Source organism: Zootermopsis nevadensis, unplaced genomic scaffold (assembly GCF_977971745.1).
Source record: "Zootermopsis nevadensis isolate Lab colony 2312 unplaced genomic scaffold, Znev_1.0 Znev_ptg000024l, whole genome shotgun sequence".
Classification (NCBI taxonomy): Eukaryota; Metazoa; Arthropoda; class Insecta; order Blattodea; family Termopsidae; genus Zootermopsis; species Zootermopsis nevadensis.
The window spans coordinates 2,744-27,050 of record NW_028259156.1 but is presented as its reverse complement, the minus strand read 5'-3'; the positions used below and the strand labels follow the sequence as shown (position 1 = coordinate 27,050).

Sequence of the window (24,307 nt, the reverse complement as noted above, 5' to 3'; positions counted from 1 at the left end):
CCCTAAAATGCTACATTCTTAGAGGCATAGGTTGGTGTGGCTAGGCTACGTCCACAGCAAGGTACTTTCTCGAGTGTATTGGGTGATTGGGCTATGCTGTGTCTAAAACAGGCTACCACCTGATTGGCATAGGTTGTTTACTTTAGTGTGCGTCCAAAGCGTGAATAGGTTCTTTAGCCGAGGCTGCATCAAGTACGTGGGAGTCGTATGTTGGTCAAGGCTGCATCTGAAGCAGGTTAAGGCTATCAGTAATTTTTGCGAGGCAAGCGAGCTACATCCTAGCGTGTTTAATTTTCTGATAGTTGGCTGCGTTCTAAGCAGGATACAGGCTCAATTGCATAGATTGGTTGGAGTAGGCTACGTCCGTCGCAGGTTACGTGCTCAGTTCCAGATATGTTTGGCCATACTTTTTGACGTGAAAACGTTCGAACATTCGAACTAGAATATAATAGTGACGAAAATTTAGAACTGTGATGTGCGTACCTTCAGAAATTCTTTAAACTTGAACTAGTGAATAATTTGGACAAACCAACCACGCAAGGGAAAACTTGTATAGATTTGACATTTGCAAGAGGTATTCAAATAATTTCAAAGCCATATGTATCTTACTTCTCATACCACTACCCTGTATTCAATAAATGTAAGTTGCAAATGAATTAAACGATTCAAAACAAAAATTTTGTTTAATTTCAATATACACGATTTTTTCTGCAGCGATCTGCTCTGTTATGGGCATAATTTAGTTTGGCTGTGCTCTATGCTCAGGAGGCTTCTTACACATACTTGACAGGTCACCACCATTCACCGACCTCACTACGAACATATGTTGGTTAGGCAAGGCTTTGCTCGAAGCAGAGTTATTTTCCGTAAACCGCGTACGAAACAGATTACTGGGAGATGGCTGCGTCCGAAACGGGATACTACTGCATACGCTTTATTTAGTTGGGCTAGGCTGCGTCCACAGTTGTCTTCATTCGTTCGTCTAATCCGCTTCAGGTTGGTTGGGCTAGGCTGTGTCCGTAACAGCATACGTCCTTAGTAACTTAGGTTTGTTGGGTTTGGTTGCGTCCAAAGCAGGGTACTTTCTCATGTGGATGAGTTGATTTGGCTTGTCTGTGTTCTTAGCTAGCTACCAGTTCAGTGGCATAGATATTGTTTGACTAGGGTGCATCGGGTGCATCTGTAGGTGGCTGTATATTTGTTGTGCTAAATAAAAGCCATATATCCATTTCGTTACTTTTATTTCATTCCCATATCGCAAAGAAAATATTACCCGCAAACGCAGACATATTCGTAATGCTATAAAGCGTTGCACTAGATGGTATACCAAGTGTTATTATTAAGGGTTCTGAAATCCTTGCTACTATTCTTAAATTTATTTTCAATTTTAGCTTCTCTCAGCAACAATTTCCCACTTTGTGGAAACAAGCAGCTATTGTTCCAGTTTTCAAAAAAGAAGACAAAACTGTTTCTGTTATAAACTATAGACCTACTACCATAATTAATAATGTTTCCGAAGTATTTGAAATTATTGTACATACCATGTTTCTTATTATTTTAATTCTAAATGAATCCCATGTCAACATGGTTTTAGTAAATCCAAATCCACCACTTCTAATCTGGTTACGTTTTTGGATTTATTTTCCCCTTTCGCTTGTTCCCAGTCTCAAGCTGATGCCTTTTATGTTGATTTTATCATTTATTTACTTCCATCATTTTGTTTTCTATATTACTCCATATTTATTAATGTTTTCTTTAAATCATTGCTTTACAGACTAATAATGAACATCAGATGAACCACGCCATATAAAAAACAATACCTTCGTTCTAATATATAAGAGTAATTCTGATATGAACATCTTCCATAAACTGCATAACATTGTAAAGGATTGTAATTCGAGTTTTAAATTTACCAATCTAATTTATACCTGAAGACGGTTAAATATAACCGAAACATGTCGTAAGAGACGTTCCAATTTCTAAATCGATCATTCGATGCGGAACGTGAAATGATATTTTAAATATTTTATATTTTATCATCTTATTATAAATTGTGATTTGACATTTATCAGTGTTGTTTCGCATGTCTTACGTTTGCACAAACTTGGTGACTATGAACTGTCTGCTGGTTATATGATTGATTTCTTAGTTACCTAACCAGCAGACATTCGCAAGTACGTTATTCTGGAGTTTTGTCATTTCCTTTTGATTTATTGTCTGGTATCTTTCAAGGATCTGTATTAGGACCTTTGTTGTTTAATGTGCAATGTCATTAAATTGTAAGGCCATAAAGTCTCCTCAATATAGTTCTTTACTTTGAAAGGACGCAGAAAGCTTAAAGAATTAGGAAAATGTAAACTTAAAAAAAATTTGAAAAATTTCAAAATTTTTGGGTTTTGTGTTTTTTTTTGACAATTTCCAGCAATTTTAGTTTTTTCAAAAAAAATATGAAAATTTATGAAAATGTCGAAATTTTTCCCATTCTATACCTACCAGAAACGTTGAATGACACCCAGTCCATGCGAGACTCCGTCTGTGCAGCACCCAATCTCTGCTTCTCACGGTCTCGGCCGGGCTGCCCATGGGGCCTTTCCCGCGAAAGAGTTCCCGGCGACCGGCCGACCATTGTATCTGTCCCCTCTTCGAGGCCTGCCTCGCTCGCGGCACTGCGTTCTCAGCCACCCGTAAATCAGCAATCGCCGGTCGTGCCTTCACTAACACTTATTTTAAAAAAATATATAAATACGTACATAAAAATGTATGTATGCATATATATTGTTATTTTTTATTCTTACCAAGTCGGTATCGCCGAGGGGTTTGTGGTGCCAAGCAAAACAGAAAACTACCGCGCGCCGTCTGACTTTGCCTCAGAACGGGACCTGCTGACTACGACGCACCGCCGGACATTGACTCGGAACTCGACCGACCAAGTAGCATGCACCGCACTCGCGCGCGCACACAGAAGCCACGGCAACGTACTTTATGTGATTTCTTATTATATTATGTTTTTACTCTTTTTTGATTCTACCAAAATTTCTTATTCTCTCAAAAATATATATCCATATTTATATACACATGCGTATATATATTCTTAATTTTATTCTTATGTAGTCGGTATCGCCGAGGGACTTGTGCTGTCAGGCAACGCGGAAAGTAACACGCACCGAAGAAGTTAGCCAGTCAGATATCACGCACCGTGTGACTTTGACTCAGGCAGCCAACTACCGCACACAAACGAGACACGGTAAGCTGCTGATGTTTATTTATATTTTAATTTGGAGTTCCCCCCCCTTCTCTTATTGTTTCATTCTTCGCACTGCGTCGTACATGGACGGTCGAGCTCTGCGGCTATGTCCCACGGTGCGTGGTAGTTAAGACAGTCGAGCAAAATCCGTCATAAATAAATCTGAATCTGCCTTCAATGTGTGGATAATGGCAACCCATATCAACATGAGTACCATCAGACATACATGAATGTACAAAAGAAATGTATTTAATCTCGATCTTATGTGTACATGGGATATACGGATGTCCGCACGTAGGAACGTTGAAACTTCGATATCAGCAGACGTGCGTGATTACACCAAACGCACTGATGGTAATGTTTGGCATATATTGCCTTACGTCAGTGGTCCCCAACCTTTTTTTGCCCAAGGGCACATTTCAGAGTTTATGAGATCGTGGCGGGCGCCAACCAATTAACAAAGCCAAATTTTCTTTTCTCTGGACAAATAAGATATGGACACCAAATAATACACAAAACAACACGACGTTTATTGATACAAGAAACCACGCAATCAAAAATACGTACTTTTATAAGTACAATTATTATTACTCAAGTGGGAAGTTAGTGTGATGTTTGGCACTGCATTTCAGCGGCCAGTTTTTCAAATTTGGGAGAGTAGGATGATGTTGCTGCTCGCAATCGTCAAGATGGCCATTGGTACGTAGAGAACTGTGCTTTGATTTTATAATGTTCATGGTTGAACGGCCTTTATTATTCAGTATAACCTCTTTCCGTATCAACGCGGGCACCGCGTTGGGGACCACTGTTGTACATTATTTCGCCCTCACATCTTCATCAGTTATCAGAGTGATTATTCTCTTGTAACATTGATGTCACTGTTAGGTCAAGGTCATGACACAGACCTACCACTTCCAAGACAAGGCAGGGGTTTCTTTTAGCAATGACGTGCGTGATTCAACCGAGACACTACCACTTTTAATACAAGGCAGAGGTTTGTTTTGGCAATTACGTACAAGATTCACACACGAGATTACCTCTTCCAAGATAAGGCAGGGGTTTCTTTTAGCAATGACGTGCGTGATTCACACAAGACACTACCACTTTCAATACAAGGCAGAGGTTTCTTTTGACAATGATGTACGAGATTCACACAAGACACCACCACTTTTAATACAAGGAAGAGGTTTATTTTAGCAATGAGGTTTATTTTAGCAATGACGTGGCAAATCGAACAAAAGTAAGAATTTTTGAAAATTTTCAACTTTTAATTTCTTTCCGAATTTTCCGAAAATTTTTAGTTTTGTGCGCATTTCAGAAGGTTTGCAGCGTTTTTTGATTTTTCGAAAAATTCCAAAAAATTTTCCTTCTAAATTTGACCTGCCCCATCCCTATCAGGACTAGACTCCCAAATCTTGAGAAGTCACTCGTCCCAAGTCTTGAGAAGTTCTTGTCCCAAGTCTTGAGAAGTCACTTGTCCCAAGTCTTGAGAAGTCACTCGTTCCAAGTCTTGAGAAGTCACTCGTCCCAAGTCTTGAGAAGTTCTTGTCCCAAGTCTTGAGAAGTCACTCGTTCCAAGTCTTGAGAAGTCACTCGTCCCAAGTCTTGAGAAGTTCTTGTCCCAAGTCTTGAGAAGTCACTTGTCCCAAGTCTTGAGAAGTCCTTGTCCCAAGTCTTGAGAAGTCACTTGTCCCAAGTCTTGAGAAGTCACTCGTCCCAAGTCTTGAGAAGTTATTGTCCCAAGTCTTGTCTGCTTGTTTAGGACTGTGCCTCACCTGTCTTAGCTGAATTGAAATTTTTTTTGAAAATTCTTAGTTTTATTCGCGTTTCACGCCATTTGCAGTCGTTTTCAATTTTTTTAAAATTACGAAAATTTTTGAAAATTCTCAAAGGGGTACCCCTTTGAGAAACTTCAATTTTTTCGAAAAATTTCGAAAAATCGAAAAACGTGGCGAATCGTCCAAAAAGCGCACAAAACTAAGAATTTTTGAAAAATTTCAACTTTTAATTTTTTTCCGAATTTTCCGAAAATTTTTGGTTTTGTGCGCATTTCAGAAGATTTGCAGCGTTTTTTGATTTTTCGAAAAATTTGAAAATTTTTCCTTCTAAATTTGACCTGTCCCATCCCTATCAGGACTAGACTCCCAAGTCTTGAGAAGTCACTTGTCCCAAGTCTTGAGAAGTCACTCGTCCCAAGTCTTGAGAAGTCACTCGTCCCAAGTCTTGAGAAGTTCTTGTCCCAAGTCTTGAGAAGTCACTTGTCCCAAGTCTTGAGAAGTTCTTGTCCCAAGTCTTGAGAAGTCACTTGTCCCAAGTCTTGAGAAGTTCTTGTCCCAAGTCTTGAGAAGTCACTTGTCCCAAGTCTTGAGAAGTTCTTGTCCCAAGTCTTGAGAAGTCACTTGTCCCAAGTCTTGAGAAGTCACTTGTCCCAAGTCTTGAGAAGTTCTTGTCCCAAGTCTTGAGAAGTCACTCGTCCCAAGTCTTGAGAAGTCCTTGTCCCAAGTCTTGAGAAGTTCTTGTCCCAAGTCTTGAGAAGTCACTTGTCCCAAGTCTTGAGAAGTTCTTGTCCCAAGACTTGAGAAGTCCTTGTCCCAATTCTTGAGAAGTTATTGTCCCAAGTCTTGTCTGCTTGTTTAGGGCTGTGCCTCACCTGTCTTAGCTGAATTCAAATTTTTTCGAAAATTCTTAGTTTTCTTCGCGTTTCACGCCATTTGCAGTCGTTTTTAATTTTTTTAAAATTTCGAAAAATTTTGAAAATTCTCAAAGGGGTACCCCTTTGAGAAATTTCAATTTTTTCGAAAAATTGAAAAACGTGGCAAATCGTCCAAAAAGCGCACAAAACTAAGAATTTTTGAAAATTTTCAAGTTTTAATTTTTTTCCAAATTTTCCGAAAATTTTTGGTTTTGTGCGCATTTCAGAAGGTTTGCAGCGTTTTTTGATTTTTCGAAAAATTTGAAAATTTTTCCTTCTAAATTTGACCTGTCCCATCCCTATCAGGACTAGACACCCAAGTCTTGAGAAGTCACTTGTCCCAAGTCTTGAGAAGTCACTCGTCCCAAGTCTTGAGAAGTTCTTGTCCCAAGTCTTGAGAAGTTCTTGTCCCAAGTCTTGAGAAGTCACTTGTCCCAAGTCTTGAGAAGTTCTTGTCGCAAGTCTTGAGAAGTCACTCGTCCCAAGTTTTGAGAAGTTCTTGTCCCAAGTCTTGAGAAGTTCTTGTCCCAAGTCTTGACAAGTCACTCGTCCCAAGTCTTGAGAAGTTATTGTCCCAAGTCTTGTCTGCTTGTTTAGGGCTGTGCCTCACCTGTCTTAGCTGAATTCAATTTTTTTCGAAAATTCTTAGTTTTCTTCGCGTTTCGCGCCATTTGCAGTCGTTTTTAATTTTTTTAAAATTTCGAAAATTTTTGAAAATTCTCAAAGGGGTACCCCTTTGAGAAATTTCAATTTTTTCCAAAAATTTCGAAAAATCGAAAAACGTGGCAAATCGTCCAAAAAGCGCACAAAACTAAGAATTTTTGAAAAATTTAAACTTTTAATTTTTTTCCGAATTTTCAGAAAATTTTTGGTTTTGTGCGCATTTCAGAAGGTTTGCAGCGTTTTTTGATTTTTCGAAAAATTTGAAAATTTTTCCTTCTAAATTTGACCTGTCCCATCCTTATCAGGACTAGACTCCCAAGTCTTGAGAAGTCACTTGTCCCAAGTCTTGAGAAGTTCTTGTCCCAAGTCTTGAGAAGTCACTCGTCCCAAGTTTTGAGAAGTTCTTGTCCCAAGTCTTGAGAAGTTCTTGTCCCAAGTCTTGACAAGTCACTCGTCCTAAGTCTTGAGAAGTTATTGTCCCAAGTCTTGTCTGCTTGTTTAGGGCTGTGCCTCACCTGTCTTAGCTGAATTCAAATTTTTTCGAAAATTCTTAGTTTTCTTCGCGTTTCGCGCCATTTGCAGTCGTTTTTAATTTTTTTAAAATTTCGAAAATTTTTGACAATTCTCAATTGAGAAATTTCAATTTTTTCGAAAAATTTCGAAAAATTGAAAAACGTGGCAAATCGTCCAAAAAGCGCACAAAACTAAGAATTTTTGAAAAATTTCAACTTTTAATTTTTTTCCGAATTTTCAGAAAATTTTTGGTTTTGTGCGCATTTCAGAAGGTTTGCATCGTTTTTTGATTTTTCGAAAAATTTGAAAATTTTTCCTTCTAAATTTGACCTGTCCCATCCTTATCAGGACTAGACTCCCAAGTCTTGAGAAGTCACTTGTCCCAAGTCTTGAGAAGTCCTTGTCCCAAGTCTTGAGAAGTTCTTGTCCCAAGTCTTGAGAAGTCACTTGTCCCAAGTCTTGAGAAGTCACTCGTCCCAAGTCTTGAGAAGTCACTCGTCCCAAGTCTTAAGAAGTTCTTGTCCCAAGTGTTGAGAAGTCACTTGTCCCAAGTCTTGAGAAGTTCTTGTCCCAAGTCTTGAGAAGTCACTTGTCCTAAGTCTTGAGAAGTCACTCGTCCCAAGTCTTGAGAAGTTATTGTCCCAAGTCTTGTCTGCTTGTTTAGGGCTGTGCCTCACCTGTCTTAGCTGAATTCAATTTTTTTCGAAAATTCTTAGTTTTCTTCGCGTTTCACGCCATTTGCAGTCGTTTTTAATTTTTTTAAAATTTCGAAAAATTTTGAAAATTCTCAAAGGGGTACCCCTTTGAGAAATTTCAATTTTTTCGAAAAATCGAAAAACGTGGCAAATCGTCCAAAAAGCGCACAAAACTAAGAATTTTTGAAAATTTTCAAGTTTTAATTTTTTTCCAAATTTTCCGAAAATTTTTGGTTTTGTGCGCATTTCAGAAGGTTTGCAGCGTTTTTTGATTTTTCGAAAAATTTGAAAATTTTTCCTTCTAAATTTGACCTGTCCCATCCCTATCAGGACTAGACACCCAAGTCTTGAGAAGTCACTTGTCCCAAGTCTTGAGAAGTCACTCGTCCCAAGTCTTGAGAAGTTCTTGTCCCAAGTCTTGAGAAGTTCTTGTCCCAAGTCTTGAGAAGTCACTTGTCCCAAGTCTTGAGAAGTTCTTGTCCCAAGTCTTGAGAAGTCACTCGTCCCAAGTTTTGAGAAGTTCTTGTCCCAAGTCTTGAGAAGTTCTTGTCCCAAGTCTTGACAAGTCACTCGTCCCAAGTCTTGAGAAGTTATTGTCCCAAGTCTTGTCTGCTTGTTTAGGGCTGTGCCTCACCTGTCTTAGCTGAATTCAAATTTTTTCGAAAATTCTTAGTTTTCTTCGCGTTTCGCGCCATTTGCAGTCGTTTTTAATTTTTTTAAAATTTCGAAAATTTTTGAAAATTCTGAAAGGGGTACCCCTTTGAGAAATTTCAATTTTTTCCAAAAATTTCGAAAAATCGAAAAACGTGGCAAATCGTCCAAAAAGCGCACAAAACTAAGAATTTTTGAAAAATTTAAACTTTTAATTTTTTTCCGAATTTTCAGAAAATTTTTGGTTTTGTGCGCATTTCAGAAGGTTTGCAGCGTTTTTTGATTTTTCGAAAAATTTGAAAATTTTTCCTTCTAAATTTGACCTGTCCCATCCCTATCAGGACTAGACACCCAAGTCTTGAGAAGTCACTTGTCCCAAGTCTTGAGAAGTCACTCGTCCCAAGTCTTGAGAAGTTCTTGTCCCAAGTCTTGAGAAGTCACTTGTCCCAAGTCTTGAGAAGTCACTTGTCCCAAGTCTTGAGAAGTTCTTGTCCCAAGTCTTGAGAAGTTCTTGTCCCAAGTCTTGAGAAGTCACTTGTCCCAAGTCTTGAGAAGTTCTTGTCCCAAGTCTTGAGAAGTCACTCGTCCCAAGTTTTGAGAAGTTCTTGTCCCAAGTCTTGAGAAGTTCTTGTCCCAAGTCTTGACAAGTCACTCGTCCTAAGTCTTGAGAAGTTATTGTCCCAAGTCTTGTCTGCTTGTTTAGGGCTGTGCCTCACCTGTCTTAGCTGAATTCAAATTTTTTCGAAAATTCTTAGTTTTCTTCGCGTTTCGCGCCATTTGCAGTCGTTTTTAATTTTTTTAAAATTTCGAAAATTTTTGACAATTCTCAAAGGGGTACCCCTTTGAGAAATTTCAATTTTTTCGAAAAATTTCGAAAAATTGAAAAACGTGGCAAATCGTCCAAAAAGCGCACAAAACTAAGAATTTTTGAAAAATTTCAACTTTTAATTTTTTTCCGAATTTTCAGAAAATTTTTGGTTTTGTGCGCATTTCAGAAGGTTTGCAGCGTTTTTTGATTTTTCGAAAAATTTGAAAATTTTTCCTTCTAAATTTGACCTGTCCCATCCCTATCAGGACTAGACACCCAAGTCTTGAGAAGTCACTTGTCCCAAGTCTTGAGAAGTCACTCGTCCCAAGTCTTGAGAAGTTCTTGTCCCAAGTCTTGAGAAGTCACTTGTCCCAAGTCTTGAGAAGTTCTTGTCCCAAGTCTTGAGAAGTTCTTGTCCCAAGTCTTGAGAAGTTCTTGTCCCAAGTCTTGAGAAGTCACTTGTCCCAAGTCTTGAGAAGTTCTTGTCCCAAGTCTTGAGAAGTCACTCGTCCCAAGTTTTGAGAAGTTCTTGTCCCAAGTCTTGAGAAGTTCTTGTCCCAAGTCTTGACAAGTCACTCGTCCCAAGTCTTGAGAAGTTATTGTCCCAAGTCTTGTCTGCTTGTTTAGGGCTGTGCCTCACCTGTCTTAGCTGAATTCAAATTTTTTCGAAAATTCTTAGTTTTCTTCGCGTTTCGCGCCATTTGCAGTCGTTTTTAATTTTTTTAAAATTTCGAAAATTTTTGAAAATTCTCAAAGGGGTACCCCTTTGAGAAATTTCAATTTTTTCGAAAAATTTCGAAAAATTGAAAAACGTGGCAAATCGTCCAAAAAGCGCACAAAACTAAGAATTTTTGAAAAATTTCAACTTTTAATTTTTTTCCGAATTTTCAGAAAATTTTTGGTTTCGTGCGCATTTCAGAAGGTTTGCAGCGTTTTTTGATTTTTCGAAAAATTTGAAAATTTTTCCTTCTAAATTTGACCTGTCCCATCCTTATCAGGACTAGACTCCCAAGTCTTGAGAAGTCACTTGTCCCAAGTCTTGAGAAGTCCTTGTCCCAAGTCTTGAGAAGTTCTTGTCCCAAGTCTTGAGAAGTCACTTGTCCCAAGTCTTGAGAAGTCACTCGTCCCAAGTCTTGAGAAGTCACTCGCCCCAAGTCTTAAGAAGTTCTTGTCCCAAGTGTTGAGAATTCACTTGTCCCAAGTCCTGAGAAGTTCTTGTCCCAAGTCTTGAGAAGTCACTTGTCCTAAGTCTTGAGAAGTCACTCGTCCCAAGTCTTGAGAAGTTCTTGTCCCAAGTCTTGAGAAGTTCTTGTCCCAAGTCTTGAGAAGTCCTTGTCCCAAGTCTTGTCTGCTTGTTTAGGGCTGTGCCTCACCTGTCTTAGCTGAATTCAATTTTTTTCGAAAATTCTTAGTTTTCTTCGCGTTTCACGCCATTTGCAGTCGTTTTTAATTTTTTTAAAATTTCGAAAAATTTTGAAAATTCTCAAAGGGGTACCCCTTTGAGAAATTTCAATTTTTTCGAAAAATCGAAAAACGTGGCAAATCGTCCAAAAAGCGCACAAAACTAAGAATTTTTGAAAAATTTCAACTTTTAAGTTTTTTCCGAATTTTCCGAAAATTTTTGGTTTTGTGCGCATTTCAGAAGGTTTGCAGCGTTTTTTGATTTTTCGAAAAATTTGAAAATTTTTCCTTCTAAATTTGACCTGTCCCAGCCCTATCAGGACTAGACACCCAAGTCTTGAGAAGTCACTTGTCCCAAGTCTTGAGAAGTCACTCGTCCCAAGTCTTGAGAAGTTCTTGTCCCAAGTCTTGAGAAGTTCTTGTCCCAAGTCTTGAGAAGTCACTTGTCCCAAGTCTTGAGAAGTTATTGTCCCAAGTCTTGTCTGCTTGTTTAGGGCTGTGCCTCACCTGTCTTAGCTGAATTCAAATTTTTTCGAAAATTCTTAGTTTTCTTCGCGTTTCGCGCCATTTGCAGTCGTTTTTAATTTTTTTAAAATTTCGAAAATTTTTGAAAATTCTCAAAGGGGTACCCCTTTGAGAAATTTCAATTTTTTCCAAAAATTTCGAAAAATCGAAAAACGTGGCAAATCGTCCAAAAAGCGCACAAAACTAAGAATTTTTGAAAAATTTCAACTTTTAATTTTTTTCCGAATTTTCAGAAAATTTTTGGTTTTGTGCGCATTTCAGAAGGTTTGCATCGTTTTTTGATTTTTCGAAAAATTTGAAAATTTTTCCTTCTAAATTTGACCTGTCCCATCCTTATCAGGACTAGACTCCCAAGTCTTGAGAAGTCACTTGTCCCAAGTCTTGAGAAGTCCTTGTCCCAAGTCTTGAGAAGTTCTTGTCCCAAGTCTTGAGAAGTCACTTGTCCCAAGTCTTGAGAAGTCACTCGTCCCAAGTCTTGAGAAGTCACTCGTCCCAAGTCTTAAGAAGTTCTTGTCCCAAGTGTTGAGAAGTCACTTGTCCCAAGTCTTGAGAAGTTCTTGTCCCAAGTCTTGAGAAGTCACTTGTCCTAAGTCTTGAGAAGTCACTCGTCCCAAGTCTTGAGAAGTTATTGTCCCAAGTCTTGTCTGCTTGTTTAGGGCTGTGCCTCACCTGTCTTAGCTGAATTCAAATTTTTTCGAAAATTCTTAGTTTTCTTCGCGTTTCGCGCCATTTGCAGTCGTTTTTAATTTTTTTAAAATTTCGAAAATTTTTGACAATTCTCAAAGGGGTACCCCTTTGAGAAATTTCAATTTTTTCGAAAAATTTCGAAAAATTGAAAAACGTGGCAAATCGTCCAAAAAGCGCACAAAACTAAGAATTTTTGAAAAATTTCAACTTTTAATTTTTTTCCGAATTTTCAGAAAATTTTTGGTTTTGTGCGCATTTCAGAAGGTTTGCAGCGTTTTTTGATTTTTCGAAAAATTTGAAAATTTTTCCTTCTAAATTTGACCTGTCCCATCCCTATCAGGACTAGACACCCAAGTCTTGAGAAGTCACTTGTCCCAAGTCTTGAGAAGTCACTCGTCCCAAGTCTTGAGAAGTTCTTGTCCCAAGTCTTGAGAAGTCACTTGTCCCAAGTCTTGAGAAGTTCTTGTCCCAAGTCTTGAGAAGTTCTTGTCCCAAGTCTTGAGAAGTTCTTGTCCCAAGTCTTGAGAAGTCACTTGTCCCAAGTCTTGAGAAGTTCTTGTCCCAAGTCTTGAGAAGTCACTCGTCCCAAGTTTTGAGAAGTTCTTGTCCCAAGTCTTGAGAAGTTCTTGTCCCAAGTCTTGACAAGTCACTCGTCCCAAGTCTTGAGAAGTTATTGTCCCAAGTCTTGTCTGCTTGTTTAGGGCTGTGCCTCACCTGTCTTAGCTGAATTCAAATTTTTTCGAAAATTCTTAGTTTTCTTCGCGTTTCGCGCCATTTGCAGTCGTTTTTAATTTTTTTAAAATTTCGAAAATTTTTGAAAATTCTCAAAGGGGTACCCCTTTGAGAAATTTCAATTTTTTCGAAAAATTTCGAAAAATTGAAAAACGTGGCAAATCGTCCAAAAAGCGCACAAAACTAAGAATTTTTGAAAAATTTCAACTTTTAATTTTTTTCCGAATTTTCAGAAAATTTTTGGTTTCGTGCGCATTTCAGAAGGTTTGCAGCGTTTTTTGATTTTTCGAAAAATTTGAAAATTTTTCCTTCTAAATTTGACCTGTCCCATCCTTATCAGGACTAGACTCCCAAGTCTTGAGAAGTCACTTGTCCCAAGTCTTGAGAAGTCCTTGTCCCAAGTCTTGAGAAGTTCTTGTCCCAAGTCTTGAGAAGTCACTTGTCCCAAGTCTTGAGAAGTCACTCGTCCCAAGTCTTGAGAAGTCACTCGCCCCAAGTCTTAAGAAGTTCTTGTCCCAAGTGTTGAGAATTCACTTGTCCCAAGTCCTGAGAAGTTCTTGTCCCAAGTCTTGAGAAGTCACTTGTCCTAAGTCTTGAGAAGTCACTCGTCCCAAGTCTTGAGAAGTTCTTGTCCCAAGTCTTGAGAAGTTCTTGTCCCAAGTCTTGAGAAGTCCTTGTCCCAAGTCTTGTCTGCTTGTTTAGGGCTGTGCCTCACCTGTCTTAGCTGAATTCAATTTTTTTCGAAAATTCTTAGTTTTCTTCGCGTTTCACGCCATTTGCAGTCGTTTTTAATTTTTTTAAAATTTCGAAAAATTTTGAAAATTCTCAAAGGGGTACCCCTTTGAGAAATTTCAATTTTTTCGAAAAATCGAAAAACGTGGCAAATCGTCCAAAAAGCGCACAAAACTAAGAATTTTTGAAAAATTTCAACTTTTAAGTTTTTTCCGAATTTTCCGAAAATTTTTGGTTTTGTGCGCATTTCAGAAGGTTTGCAGCGTTTTTTGATTTTTCGAAAAATTTGAAAATTTTTCCTTCTAAATTTGACCTGTCCCAGCCCTATCAGGACTAGACACCCAAGTCTTGAGAAGTCACTTGTCCCAAGTCTTGAGAAGTCACTCGTCCCAAGTCTTGAGAAGTTCTTGTCCCAAGTCTTGAGAAGTTCTTGTCCCAAGTCTTGAGAAGTCACTTGTCCCAAGTCTTGAGAAGTTATTGTCCCAAGTCTTGTCTGCTTGTTTAGGGCTGTGCCTCACCTGTCTTAGCTGAATTCAAATTTTTTCGAAAATTCTTAGTTTTCTTCGCGTTTCGCGCCATTTGCAGTCGTTTTTAATTTTTTTAAAATTTCGAAAATTTTTGAAAATTCTCAAAGGGGTACCCCTTTGAGAAATTTCAATTTTTTCCAAAAATTTCGAAAAATCGAAAAACGTGGCAAATCGTCCAAAAAGCGCACAAAACTAAGAATTTTTGAAAAATTTCAACTTTTAATTTTTTTCCGAATTTTCAGAAAATTTTTGGTTTTGTGCGCATTTCAGAAGGTTTGCATCGTTTTTTGATTTTTCGAAAAATTTGAAAATTTTTCCTTCTAAATTTGACCTGTCCCATCCTTATCAGGACTAGACTCCCAAGTCTTGAGAAGTCACTTGTCCCAAGTCTTGAGAAGTCCTTGTCCCAAGTCTTGAGAAGTTCTTGTCCCAAGTCTTGAGAAGTCACTTGTCCCAAGTCTTGAGAAGTCACTCGTCCCAAGTCTTGAGAAGTCACTCGTCCCAAGTCTTAAGAAGTTCTTGTCCCAAGTGTTGAGAAGTCACTTGTCCCAAGTCTTGAGAAGTTCTTGTCCCAAGTCTTGAGAAGTCACTTGTCCTAAGTCTTGAGAAGTCACTCGTCCCAAGTCTTGAGAAGTTATTGTCCCAAGTCTTGTCTGCTTGTTTAGGGCTGTGCCTCACCTGTCTTAGCTGAATTCAATTTTTTTCGAAAATTCTTAGTTTTCTTCGCGTTTCACGCCATTTGCAGTCGTTTTTAATTTTTTTAAAATTTCGAAAAATTTTGAAAATTCTCAAAGGGGTACCCCTTTGAGAAATTTCAATTTTTTCGAAAAATCGAAAAACGTGGCAAATCGTCCAAAAAAGCGCACAAAACTAAGAATTTTTGAAAATTTTCAAGTTTTAATTTTTTTCCAAATTTTCCGAAAATTTTTGGTTTTGTGCGCATTTCAGAAGGTTTGCAGCGTTTTTTGATTTTTCGAAAAATTTGAAAATTTTTCCTTCTAAATTTGACCTGTCCCATCCCTATCAGGACTAGACACCCAAGTCTTGAGAAGTCACTTGTCCCAAGTCTTGAGAAGTCACTCGTCCCAAGTCTTGAGAAGTCACTCGTCCCAAGTCTTGAGAAGTTCTTGTCCCAAGTGTTGAGAAGTTCTTGTCCCAAGTCTTGAGAAGTCACTTGTCCCAAGTCTTGAGAAGTCACTCGTCCCAAGTCTTGAGAAGTCACTCGTCCCAAGTCTTGAGAAGTTCTTGTCCCAAGTCTTGAGAAGTTCTTGTCCCAAGTCTTGAGAAGTCACTTGTCCCAAGTCTTGAGAAGTTCTTGTCCCAAGTCTTGAGAAGTTCTTGTCCCAAGTCTTGAGAAGTCACTCGTCCCAAGTTTTGAGAAGTTCTTGTCCCAAGTCTTGAGAAGTTCTTGTCCCAAGTCTTGACAAGTCACTCGTCCTAAGTCTTGAGAAGTTATTGTCCCAAGTCTTGTCTGCTTGTTTAGGGCTGTGCCTCACCTGTCTTAGCTGAATTCAAATTTTTTCGAAAATTCTTAGTTTTCTTCGCGTTTCGCGCCATTTGCAGTCGTTTTTAATTTTTTTAAAATTTCGAAAATTTTTGACAATTCTCAAAGGGGTACCCCTTTGAGAAATTTCAATTTTTTCGAAAAATTTCGAAAAATTGAAAAACGTGGCAAATCGTCCAAAAAGCGCACAAAACTAAGAATTTTTGAAAAATTTCAACTTTTAATTTTTTTCCGAATTTTCAGAAAATTTTTGGTTTTGTGCGCATTTCAGAAGGTTTGCATCGTTTTTTGATTTTTCGAAAAATTTGAAAATTTTTCCTTCTAAATTTGACCTGTCCCATCCTTATCAGGACTAGACTCCCAAGTCTTGAGAAGTCACTTGTCCCAAGTCTTGAGAAGTCCTTGTCCCAAGTCTTGAGAAGTTCTTGTCCCAAGTCTTGAGAAGTCACTTGTCCCAAGTCTTGAGAAGTCACTCGTCCCAAGTCTTGAGAAGTCACTCGTCCCAAGTCTTAAGAAGTTCTTGTCCCAAGTGTTGAGAAGTCACTTGTCCCAAGTCTTGAGAAGTTCTTGTCCCAAGTCTTGAGAAGTCACTTGTCCTAAGTCTTGAGAAGTCACTCGTCCCAAGTCTTGAGAAGTTATTGTCCCAAGTCTTGTCTGCTTGTTTAGGGCTGTGCCTCACCTGTCTTAGCTGAATTCAATTTTTTTCGAAAATTCTTAGTTTTCTTCGCGTTTCACGCCATTTGCAGTCGTTTTTAATTTTTTTAAAATTTCGAAAAATTTTGAAAATTCTCAAAGGGGTACCCCTTTGAGAAATTTCAATTTTTTCGAAAAATCGAAAAACGTGGCAAATCGTCCAAAAAAGCGCACAAAACTAAGAATTTTTGAAAATTTTCAAGTTTTAATTTTTTTCCAAATTTTCCGAAAATTTTTGGTTTTGTGCGCATTTCAGAAGGTTTGCAGCGTTTTTTGATTTTTCGAAAAATTTGAAAATTTTTCCTTCTAAATTTGACCTGTCCCATCCCTATCAGGACTAGACACCCAAGTCTTGAGAAGTCACTTGTCCCAAGTCTTGAGAAGTCACTCGTCCCAAGTCTTGAGAAGTCACTCGTCCCAAGTCTTGAGAAGTTCTTGTCCCAAGTCTTGAGAAGTTCTTGTCCCAAGTCTTGAGAAGTCACTTGTCCCAAGTCTTGAGAAGTCACTCGTCCCAAGTCTTGAGAAGTCACTCGTCCCAAGTCTTGAGAAGTTCTTGTCCCAAGTCTTGAGAAGTTCTTGTCCCAAGTCTTGAGAAGTCACTTGTCCCAAGTCTTGAGAAGTTCTTGTCCCAAGTCTTGAGAAGTTCTTGTCCCAAGTCTTGAGAAGTCACTCGTCCCAAGTTTTGAGAAGTTCTTGTCCCAAGTCTTGAGAAGTTCTTGTCCCAAGTCTTGACAAGTCACTCGTCCTAAGTCTTGAGAAGTTATTGTCCCAAGTCTTGTCTGCTTGTTTAGGGCTGTGCCTCACCTGTCTTAGCTGAATTCAAATTTTTTCGAAAATTCTTAGTTTTCTTCGCGTTTCGCGCCATTTGCAGTCGTTTTTAATTTTTTTAAAATTTCGAAAATTTTTGACAATTCTCAAAGGGGTACCCCTTTGAGAAATTTCAATTTTTTCGAAAAATTTCGAAAAATTGAAAAACGTGGCAAATCGTCCAAAAAGCGCACAAAACTAAGAATTTTTGAAAAATTTCAACTTTTAATTTTTTTCCGAATTTTCAGAAAATTTTTGGTTTTGTGCGCATTTCAGAAGGTTTGCATCGTTTTTTGATTTTTCGAAAAATTTGAAAATTTTTCCTTCTAAATTTGACCTGTCCCATCCTTATCAGGACTAGACTCCCAAGTCTTGAGAAGTCACTTGTCCCAAGTCTTGAGAAGTCCTTGTCCCAAGTCTTGAGAAGTTCTTGTCCCAAGTCTTGAGAAGTCACTTGTCCCAAGTCTTGAGAAGTCACTCGTCCCAAGTCTTGAGAAGTCACTCGTCCCAAGTCTTAAGAAGTTCTTGTCCCAAGTCTTGAGAAGTCACTCGTCCCAAGTCTTGAGAAGTCACTCGTCCCAAGTCTTGAGAAGTCACTCGTCCCAAGTCTTGAGAAGTCACTCGTCCCAAGTCTTGAGAAGTTATTGTCCCAAGACTTGTCTGCTTGTTTAGGGCTGTGCCTCACCTGTCTTAGCTGAATTCAATTTCTTCGGAAATTCTTAGTTTTCTTCGCGTTTCACGCCATTTGCAGTCGTTTTTAATTTTTTTTAAATTTCGAAAAATTTTGAAAATTCTCAAAAGGGTACCCCTTTGAGAAATTTCAATTTTTTCGAAAAATTTCGAAAAATCGAAAAACGTGGCAAATCGTCCAAAAAGCGCACAAAACTAAGAATTTTTGAAAATTTTCAACTTTTAATTTTTTTCCGAATTTTCCGAAAATTTTTGGTCTTGTGCGCATTTCAGAAGGTTTGCAGCGTTTTTTGATTTTTCGAAAAATTTGAAAATTTTTCCTTCTAAATTTGACCTGTCCCATCCTCTTCAGGACTAGACTCCCAAGTCTTGAGAAGTCACTTGTCCCAAGTCTTGAGAAGTCCTTGTCCCAAGTCTTGAGAAGTTCTTGTCCCAAGTCTTGAGAAGTCACTTGTCCCAAGTCTTGAGAAATCCTTGTCCCAAGTCTTGAGAAGTTCTTGTCCCAAGTCTTGAGAAGTCACTTGTCCCAAGTCTTGAGAAGTCATTCGTCCCAAGTCTTGAGAAGTCACTCGTCCCAAGTCTTGAGAAGTTCTTGTCCCAAGTCTTGAGAAGTCACTTGTCCCAAGTCTTGAGAAGTCCTTGTCCCAAGTCTTGAGAAGTCTCTTGTCCCAAGTCTTGAGAAGTCACTCGTCCCAAGTCTTGAGAAGTCACTCGTCCCAAGTCTTGAGAAGTCACTCGTCCCAAGTCTTGAGAAGTCACTCGTCCCAAGTCTTGAGAAGTTATTGTCCCAAGTCTTGTCTGCTTGTTTAGGGCTGTGCCTCACCTGTCTTAGCTGAATTCAAATTTTTTCGAAAATTCTTAGTTTTCTTCGCGTTTCGCGCCATTTGCAGTCGTTTTTAATTTTTTTAAAATTTCGAAAAATTTTGAAATTTCAATTTTTTCGAAAAATCGAAAAACGTGGCAAATCGTCCAAAAAGCGCACAAAACTAAGAATTTTTGAAAAATTTCAACTTTTAATTTTTTTCCGAATTTTCCGAAAATTTTTGGTTTTGTGCGCATTTCAGAAGGTTTGCAGCGTTTTTTGATTTTTCGAAAAATTTGAAAATTTTTCCTTCTAAATTTGACCTGTCCCATCCCTATCAGTACTAGACTCCCAAGTCTTGAGAAGTCACTTGTCCCAAGTCTTGAGAAGTCACTTGTCCCAATTCTTGAGAAGTCACTTGTCCCAAGTCTTGAGAAGTTCTTGTCCCAAGTCTTGAGAAGTCACTCGTCCCAAGTCTTGAGAAGTCACTCGTCCCAAGTCTTGAGAAGTTCTTGTCCCAAGTCTTGAGAAGTCACTTGTCCCAAGTCTTGAGAAGTTCTTGTCCCAAGTCTTGAGAAGTCCTTGTCCCAAGTCTTGAGAAGTTATTGTCCCAAGTCTTGTCTGCTTGTTTAGGGCTGTGCCTCACCTGTCTTAGCTGAATTCAAATTTTTTCGAAAATTCTTAGTCTTCTTCGCGTTTCGCGCCATTTGCAGTCGTTTGTAATTTTTTTAAAATTTCGAAAAATTTTGAAAATTCTCAAAGGGGTACCCCTTTGAGAAATTTCAATTTTTTCGAAAAATTTCGAAAAATCGAAAAACGTGGCAAATCGTCCAAAAAGCGCACAAAACTAAGAATTTTTGAAAAATTTCAACTTTTACTTTTTTTTCCGAATTTTCCGAAAATTTTTGGTTTTGTGCGCATTTTAGAAGGTTTGCAGCGTTTTTTGATTTTTCGAAAAATTTGAAAAATTTTCCTTCTAAATTTTACCTGTCCCATCCCTATCAGGACTAGACACCCAAGTCTTGAGAAGTCACTCGTCCCAAGTCTTGAGATGTCACTTGTCCCAAGTCTTGAGAAGTTCTTGTCCCAAGTCTTGAGAAGTCACTTGTCCCAAGTCTTAAGAAGTTCTTGTTCCAAGTCTTGAGAAGTCACTTGTCCCAAGTCTTGAGAAGTTCTTGTCCCAAGTCTTGAGAAGTCACTTGTCCCAAGTCTTGAGAAGTCACTTGTCCCAAGTCTTGAGAAGTTCTTGTCCCAAGTCTTGAGAAGTCACTCGTCCCAAATCTTGAGAAGTCCTTGTCCCAAGTCTTGAGAAGTTCTTGTCCCAAGTCTTGAGAAGTCACTTGTCCCAAGTCTTGAGAAGTTCTTGTCCCAAGTCTTGAGAAGTCACTTGTCCCAAGTCTTGAGAAGTCACTTGTCCCAAGTCTTGAGAAGTTCTTGTCCCAAGTCTTGACAAGTCACTCGTCCCAAGTCTTGAGAAGTTATTGTCCCAAGTCTTGTCTGCTTGTTTAGGGCTGTGCCTCACCTGTCTTAGCTGAATTCAAATTTTTTCGAAAATTCTTAGTTTTCTTCGCGTTTCGCGCCATTTGCAGTCGTTTTTAATTTTTTTAAAATTTCGAAAATTTTTGAAAATTCTCAAAGGGGTACCCCTTTGAGAAATTTCAATTTTTTCGAAAAATTTCAAAAAATCGAAAAACGTAGCAAATCGTCCAAAAAGCGCACAAAACTAAGAATTTTTGAAAAATTTCAACTTTTAATTTTTTTCCGAATATTCCGAAAATTTTTGGTTTTGTGCGCATTTCAGAAGGTTTGCAGCGTTTTTTGATTTTTCGAAAAATTTGAAAATTTTTCCTTCTAAATTTGACCTGTCCCATCCTTATCAGGACTAGACTCCCAAGTCTTGAGAAGTCACTTGTCCCAAGTCTTGAGAAGTCCTTGTCCCAAGTCTTGAGAAGTTCTTGTCCCAAGTCTTGAGAAGTCACTTGTCCCAGGTCTTGAGAAGTCACTCGTTCCAAGTTTTGAGAAGTCACTCGTCCCAAGTCTTGAGAAGTTCTTGTCCCAATTCTTGAGAAGTCACTTGTCCCAAGTCTTGAGAAGTTCTTGTCCCAAGTCTTGAGAAGTCACTTGTCCTAAGTCTTGAGAAGTCACTCGTCCCAAGTCTTGAGAAGTTCTTGTCCCAAGTCTTGAGAAGTTCTTGTCCCAAGTCTTGAGAAGTTATTGTCCCAAGTCTTGTCTGCTTGTTTAGGGCTGTGCCTCACCTGTCTTAGCTGAATTCAAATTTTTTCGAAAATTCTTAGTTTTCTTCGCGTTTCACGCCATTTGCAGTCGTTTTTAATTTTTTTTTAAATTTCGAAATTTTTTGAAAATTCTCAAAGGGGTACCCCTTTGAGAAATTTAAATTTTTTCGAAAAATTTCGAAAAATCGAAAAACGTGGCAAATCGTCCAAAAAGCGCACAAAACTAAGAATTTTTGAAAATTTTCAACTTTTAATTTTTTTCCGAAAATTTTTGGTTTTGTGCGCATTTCACAAGGTTTGCAGCGTTTTTTGATTTTTCGAAAAATTTGAAAATCTTTCCTTCTAAATTTGACCTGTCCCATCCCTATCAGGACTAGACACCCAAGTCTTGAGAAGTCACTTGTCCCAAGTCTTGAAAAGTTCTTGTCCCAAGTCTTGAGAAGTCACTTGTCCCAAGTCTTGAGAAGTCACTTGTCCCAAGTCTTGAGAAGTCACTCGTCCCAAGTCTTGAGAAGTTCTTGTCCCAAGTCTTGAGAAGTTCTTGTCCCAAGTCTTGAGAAGTTCTTGTCCCAAGTCTTGAGAAGTTCTTGTCCCAAGTCTTGAGAAGTTCTTGTCCCAAGTCTTGAGAAGTTCTTGTCCCAAGTCTTGAGAAGTTCTTGTCCCAAGTCTTGACAAGTCACTCGTCCCAAGTCTTGAGAAGTTATTGTCCCAAGTCTTGTCTGCTTGTTTAGGGCTCTGCCTCACCTGTCTTAGCTGAATTCAAATTTTTTCGAAAATTCTTAGTTTTCTTCGCGTTTCGCGCCATTTGCAGTCGTTTTTAATTTTTTTAAAATTTCGAAAAATTTCGAAAAATCGAAAAACGTGGCAAATCGTCCAAAAAGCGCACAAAACTAAGAATTTTTGAAAAATTTCAACTTTTAATTTTTTTCCGAATATTCCGAAAATTTTTGGTTTTGTGCGCATTTCAGAAGGTTTGCAGCGTTTTTTGATTTTTCGAAAAATTTGAAAATTTTTCCTTCTAAATTTGACCTGTCCCATCCTTATCAGGACTAGACTCCCAAGTCTTGAGAAGTCACTTGTCCCAAGTCTTGAGAAGTCCTTGTCCCAAGTCTTGAGAAGTTCTTGTCCCAAGTCTTGAGAAGTCACTTGTCCCAAGTCTTGAGAAGTCACTCGTTCCAAGTTTTGAGAAGTCACTCGTCCCAAGTCTTGAGAAGTTCTTGTCCCAAGTCTTGAAAAGTCACTTGTCCCAAGTCTTGAGAAGTTCTTGTCCCAAGTCTTGAGAAGTCACTTGTCCCAAGTCTTGAGAAGTCACTCGTTCCAAGTTTTGAGAAGTCACTCGTCCCAAGTCTTGAGAAGTTCTTGTCCCAAGTCTTGAGAAGTCACTTGTCCTAAGTCTTGACAAGTCACTCGTCCCAAGTCTTGAGAAGTTATTGTCCCAAGTCTTGAGAAGTCCTTGTCCCAAGTCTTGAGAAGTTCTTGTCCCAAGTCTTGAGAAGTCACTTGTCCCAAGTCTTGAGAAGTCACTTGTCCCAAGTCTTGAGAAGTTCTTGTCCCAAGTCTTGAGAAGTCACTTGTCCCAAGTCTTGAGAAGTTCTTGTCCCAAGTCTTGAGAAGTCACTTGTCCCAAGTCTTGAGAAGTCACTCGTCCCAAGTCTTGAGAAGTTCTTGTCCCAAGTCTTGAGAAGTTCTTGTCCCAAGTCTTGAGAAGTTCTTGTCCCAAGTCTTGAGAAGTTCTTGTCCCAAGTCTTCAGAAGTTCTTGTCCCAAGTCTTGAGAAGTTCTTGTCCCAAGTCTTGAGAAGTCACTTGTCCCAAGTCTTGAGAAGTTCTTGTCCCAAGTCTTGAGAAGTCACTCGTCCCAAGTCTTGAGAAGTTCTTGTCCCAAGTCTTGAGAAGTCACTTGTCCCAAGTCTTGAGAAGTCACTCGTCCCAAGTCTTGAGAAGTTCTTGTCCCAAGTCTTGAGAAGTCACTCGTCCCAAGTCTTGAGAAGTCCCAAGTCTTGAGAAGTCACTCGTCCCAAGTCTTGAGAAGTCACTCGTCCCAAGTCTTGAGAAGTTATTGTCCCAAGACTTGTCTGCTTGTTTAGGGCTGTGCCTCACCTGTCTTAGCTGAATTCAATTTCTTCGGAAATTCTTAGTTTTCTTCGCGTTTCACGCCATTTGCAGTCGTTTTTAATTTTTTTTAAATTTCGAAATTTTTTGAAAATTCTCAAAGGGGTACCCCTTTGAGAAATTTCAATTTTTTCGAAAAATTTCGAAAAATCGAAAAACGTGGCAAATCGTCCAAAAAGCGCACAAAACTAAGAATTTTTGAAAAATTTCAACATTTAATTTTTTTCCGAATTTTCCGAAAATTTTTGGTTTTGTGCGCATTTGAGAAGGTTTGCAGCGTTTTTTGATTTTTCGAAAAATTTCAAAAAATTTTCATTCTAAATTTGACCTGTCCCATCCCTGTCAGGACTAGACTCCCAAGTCTTCAGAAGTCACTCGTCCCAAGTCTTGAGAAGTTCTTGTCCCAAGTGTTGAGAAGTCACTTGTCCCAAGTCTTGAGAAGTCACTCGTTCCAAGTCTTGAGAAGTCACTCGTCCCAAGTCTTGAGAAGTTCTTGTCCCAAGTCTTGAGAAGTCCCAAGTCTTGAGAATTTCTTGTCCCAAGTCTTGAGAAGTCACTTGTCCCAAGTCTTGAGAACTCACTCCTCCCAAGTCTTGAGAAGTTCTTGTTCCAAGTCTTGAGAAGTCACTTGTCCCAAGTCTTGAGAAGTTCTTGTCCCAAGTCTTGAGAAGTCACTTGTCCCAAGTCTTGAGAAGTCCTACTCAGAATATATTTATTTTGTTTTCAGTTAATTTTCTTTGCTTTGATTGAAATTAATGTTTGTTTTTTGATTTTGTTCAGGTGATGATACTTTTTTCCAGTCGAGATTAAGAAGATGAAATAAGTGAATGAATTATATTTTGTAAACTGATGTACAAACAGAATTTTTTTGCATAATAAAGACTTTTTTTATTGAATAATGTTATCATTTAGGATTCCTGAATTCCTTCCATACACTCTAGGTAGAACTTAGAATTTCTTCGAACTTTGCCAAAAACTTAGTTTTTGGTACAATTTCGGAAAATTCTAGGAAAAACTTGAGAAGATCTTGTCGCAAGTCTTGAGAAGTTCTTGTCCCAAGTCTTCTTTAGGGCTGTGCCTCACCCGTCTTAGCTGAATTCAATTTTTTTCGAAAATTTCGAATATTCTTAGTTTTCTTCGCGTTTCACGCCACTTGGGACGAGTGACTTCTCAAGACTTGGGACAAGAACTTCTCAAGACTTGGGACAAGTGCCTTCTCAAGACTTGGCACGAGTGACTTCTCAAGACTTGGGACAAGAACGTCTCAAGACTTGGGACAAGTGCCTTCTCAAGACTTGGGACGAGTGACTTCTGAAGAGTTGTGACAAGTGACTTCTCAATACTTGGGACAAGTGACATCTCAAGACTTGGGACAAGAACTTCTCAAGACTTGGGACGAGTGACTTCTCAAGACTTGGGACGAGTGACTTCTCAAGACTTGGGACAAGGGACTTCTGAAGACTTGGGACAAGAACTTCTCAAGACTTGGGACGAGTGACTTCTCAAGACTTGGTACGAGTGACTTCTCAAGACTTGGGACCAGTGACTTCTCAAGACTTGGGACGAGTGACTTCTCAAGACTTGGGACAACTTCTCA

At 38.7% G+C, this 24,307-nt stretch overlaps 1 protein-coding gene across 8 annotated transcripts in view; it reads left to right on the top strand.

Annotated features, from left to right (window-relative positions):
* LOC110841048 (transcription-associated protein 1-like) overlaps positions 1 to 23,609 on the top strand; it is a 33,078-nt gene extending 9,469 nt beyond the window's left edge. For all 8 annotated transcript variants that reach the window (XM_087354906.1, XM_087354908.1, XM_087354912.1 and 5 more), the window contains 2 exons: positions 3,112 to 3,244; positions 23,491 to 23,609. Coding sequence is in view for 1 of the 8 variants with exons in the window: in XM_087354912.1 (XP_087211038.1) it covers positions 3,112 to 3,244; positions 23,491 to 23,528 (171 nt within the window). In the remaining 7 variants the exon portion in view is untranslated. The remainder of the gene's footprint in view (positions 1 to 3,111; positions 3,245 to 23,490) is intronic.
* The last annotated feature ends 698 nt before the right edge of the window (positions 23,610 to 24,307 follow it).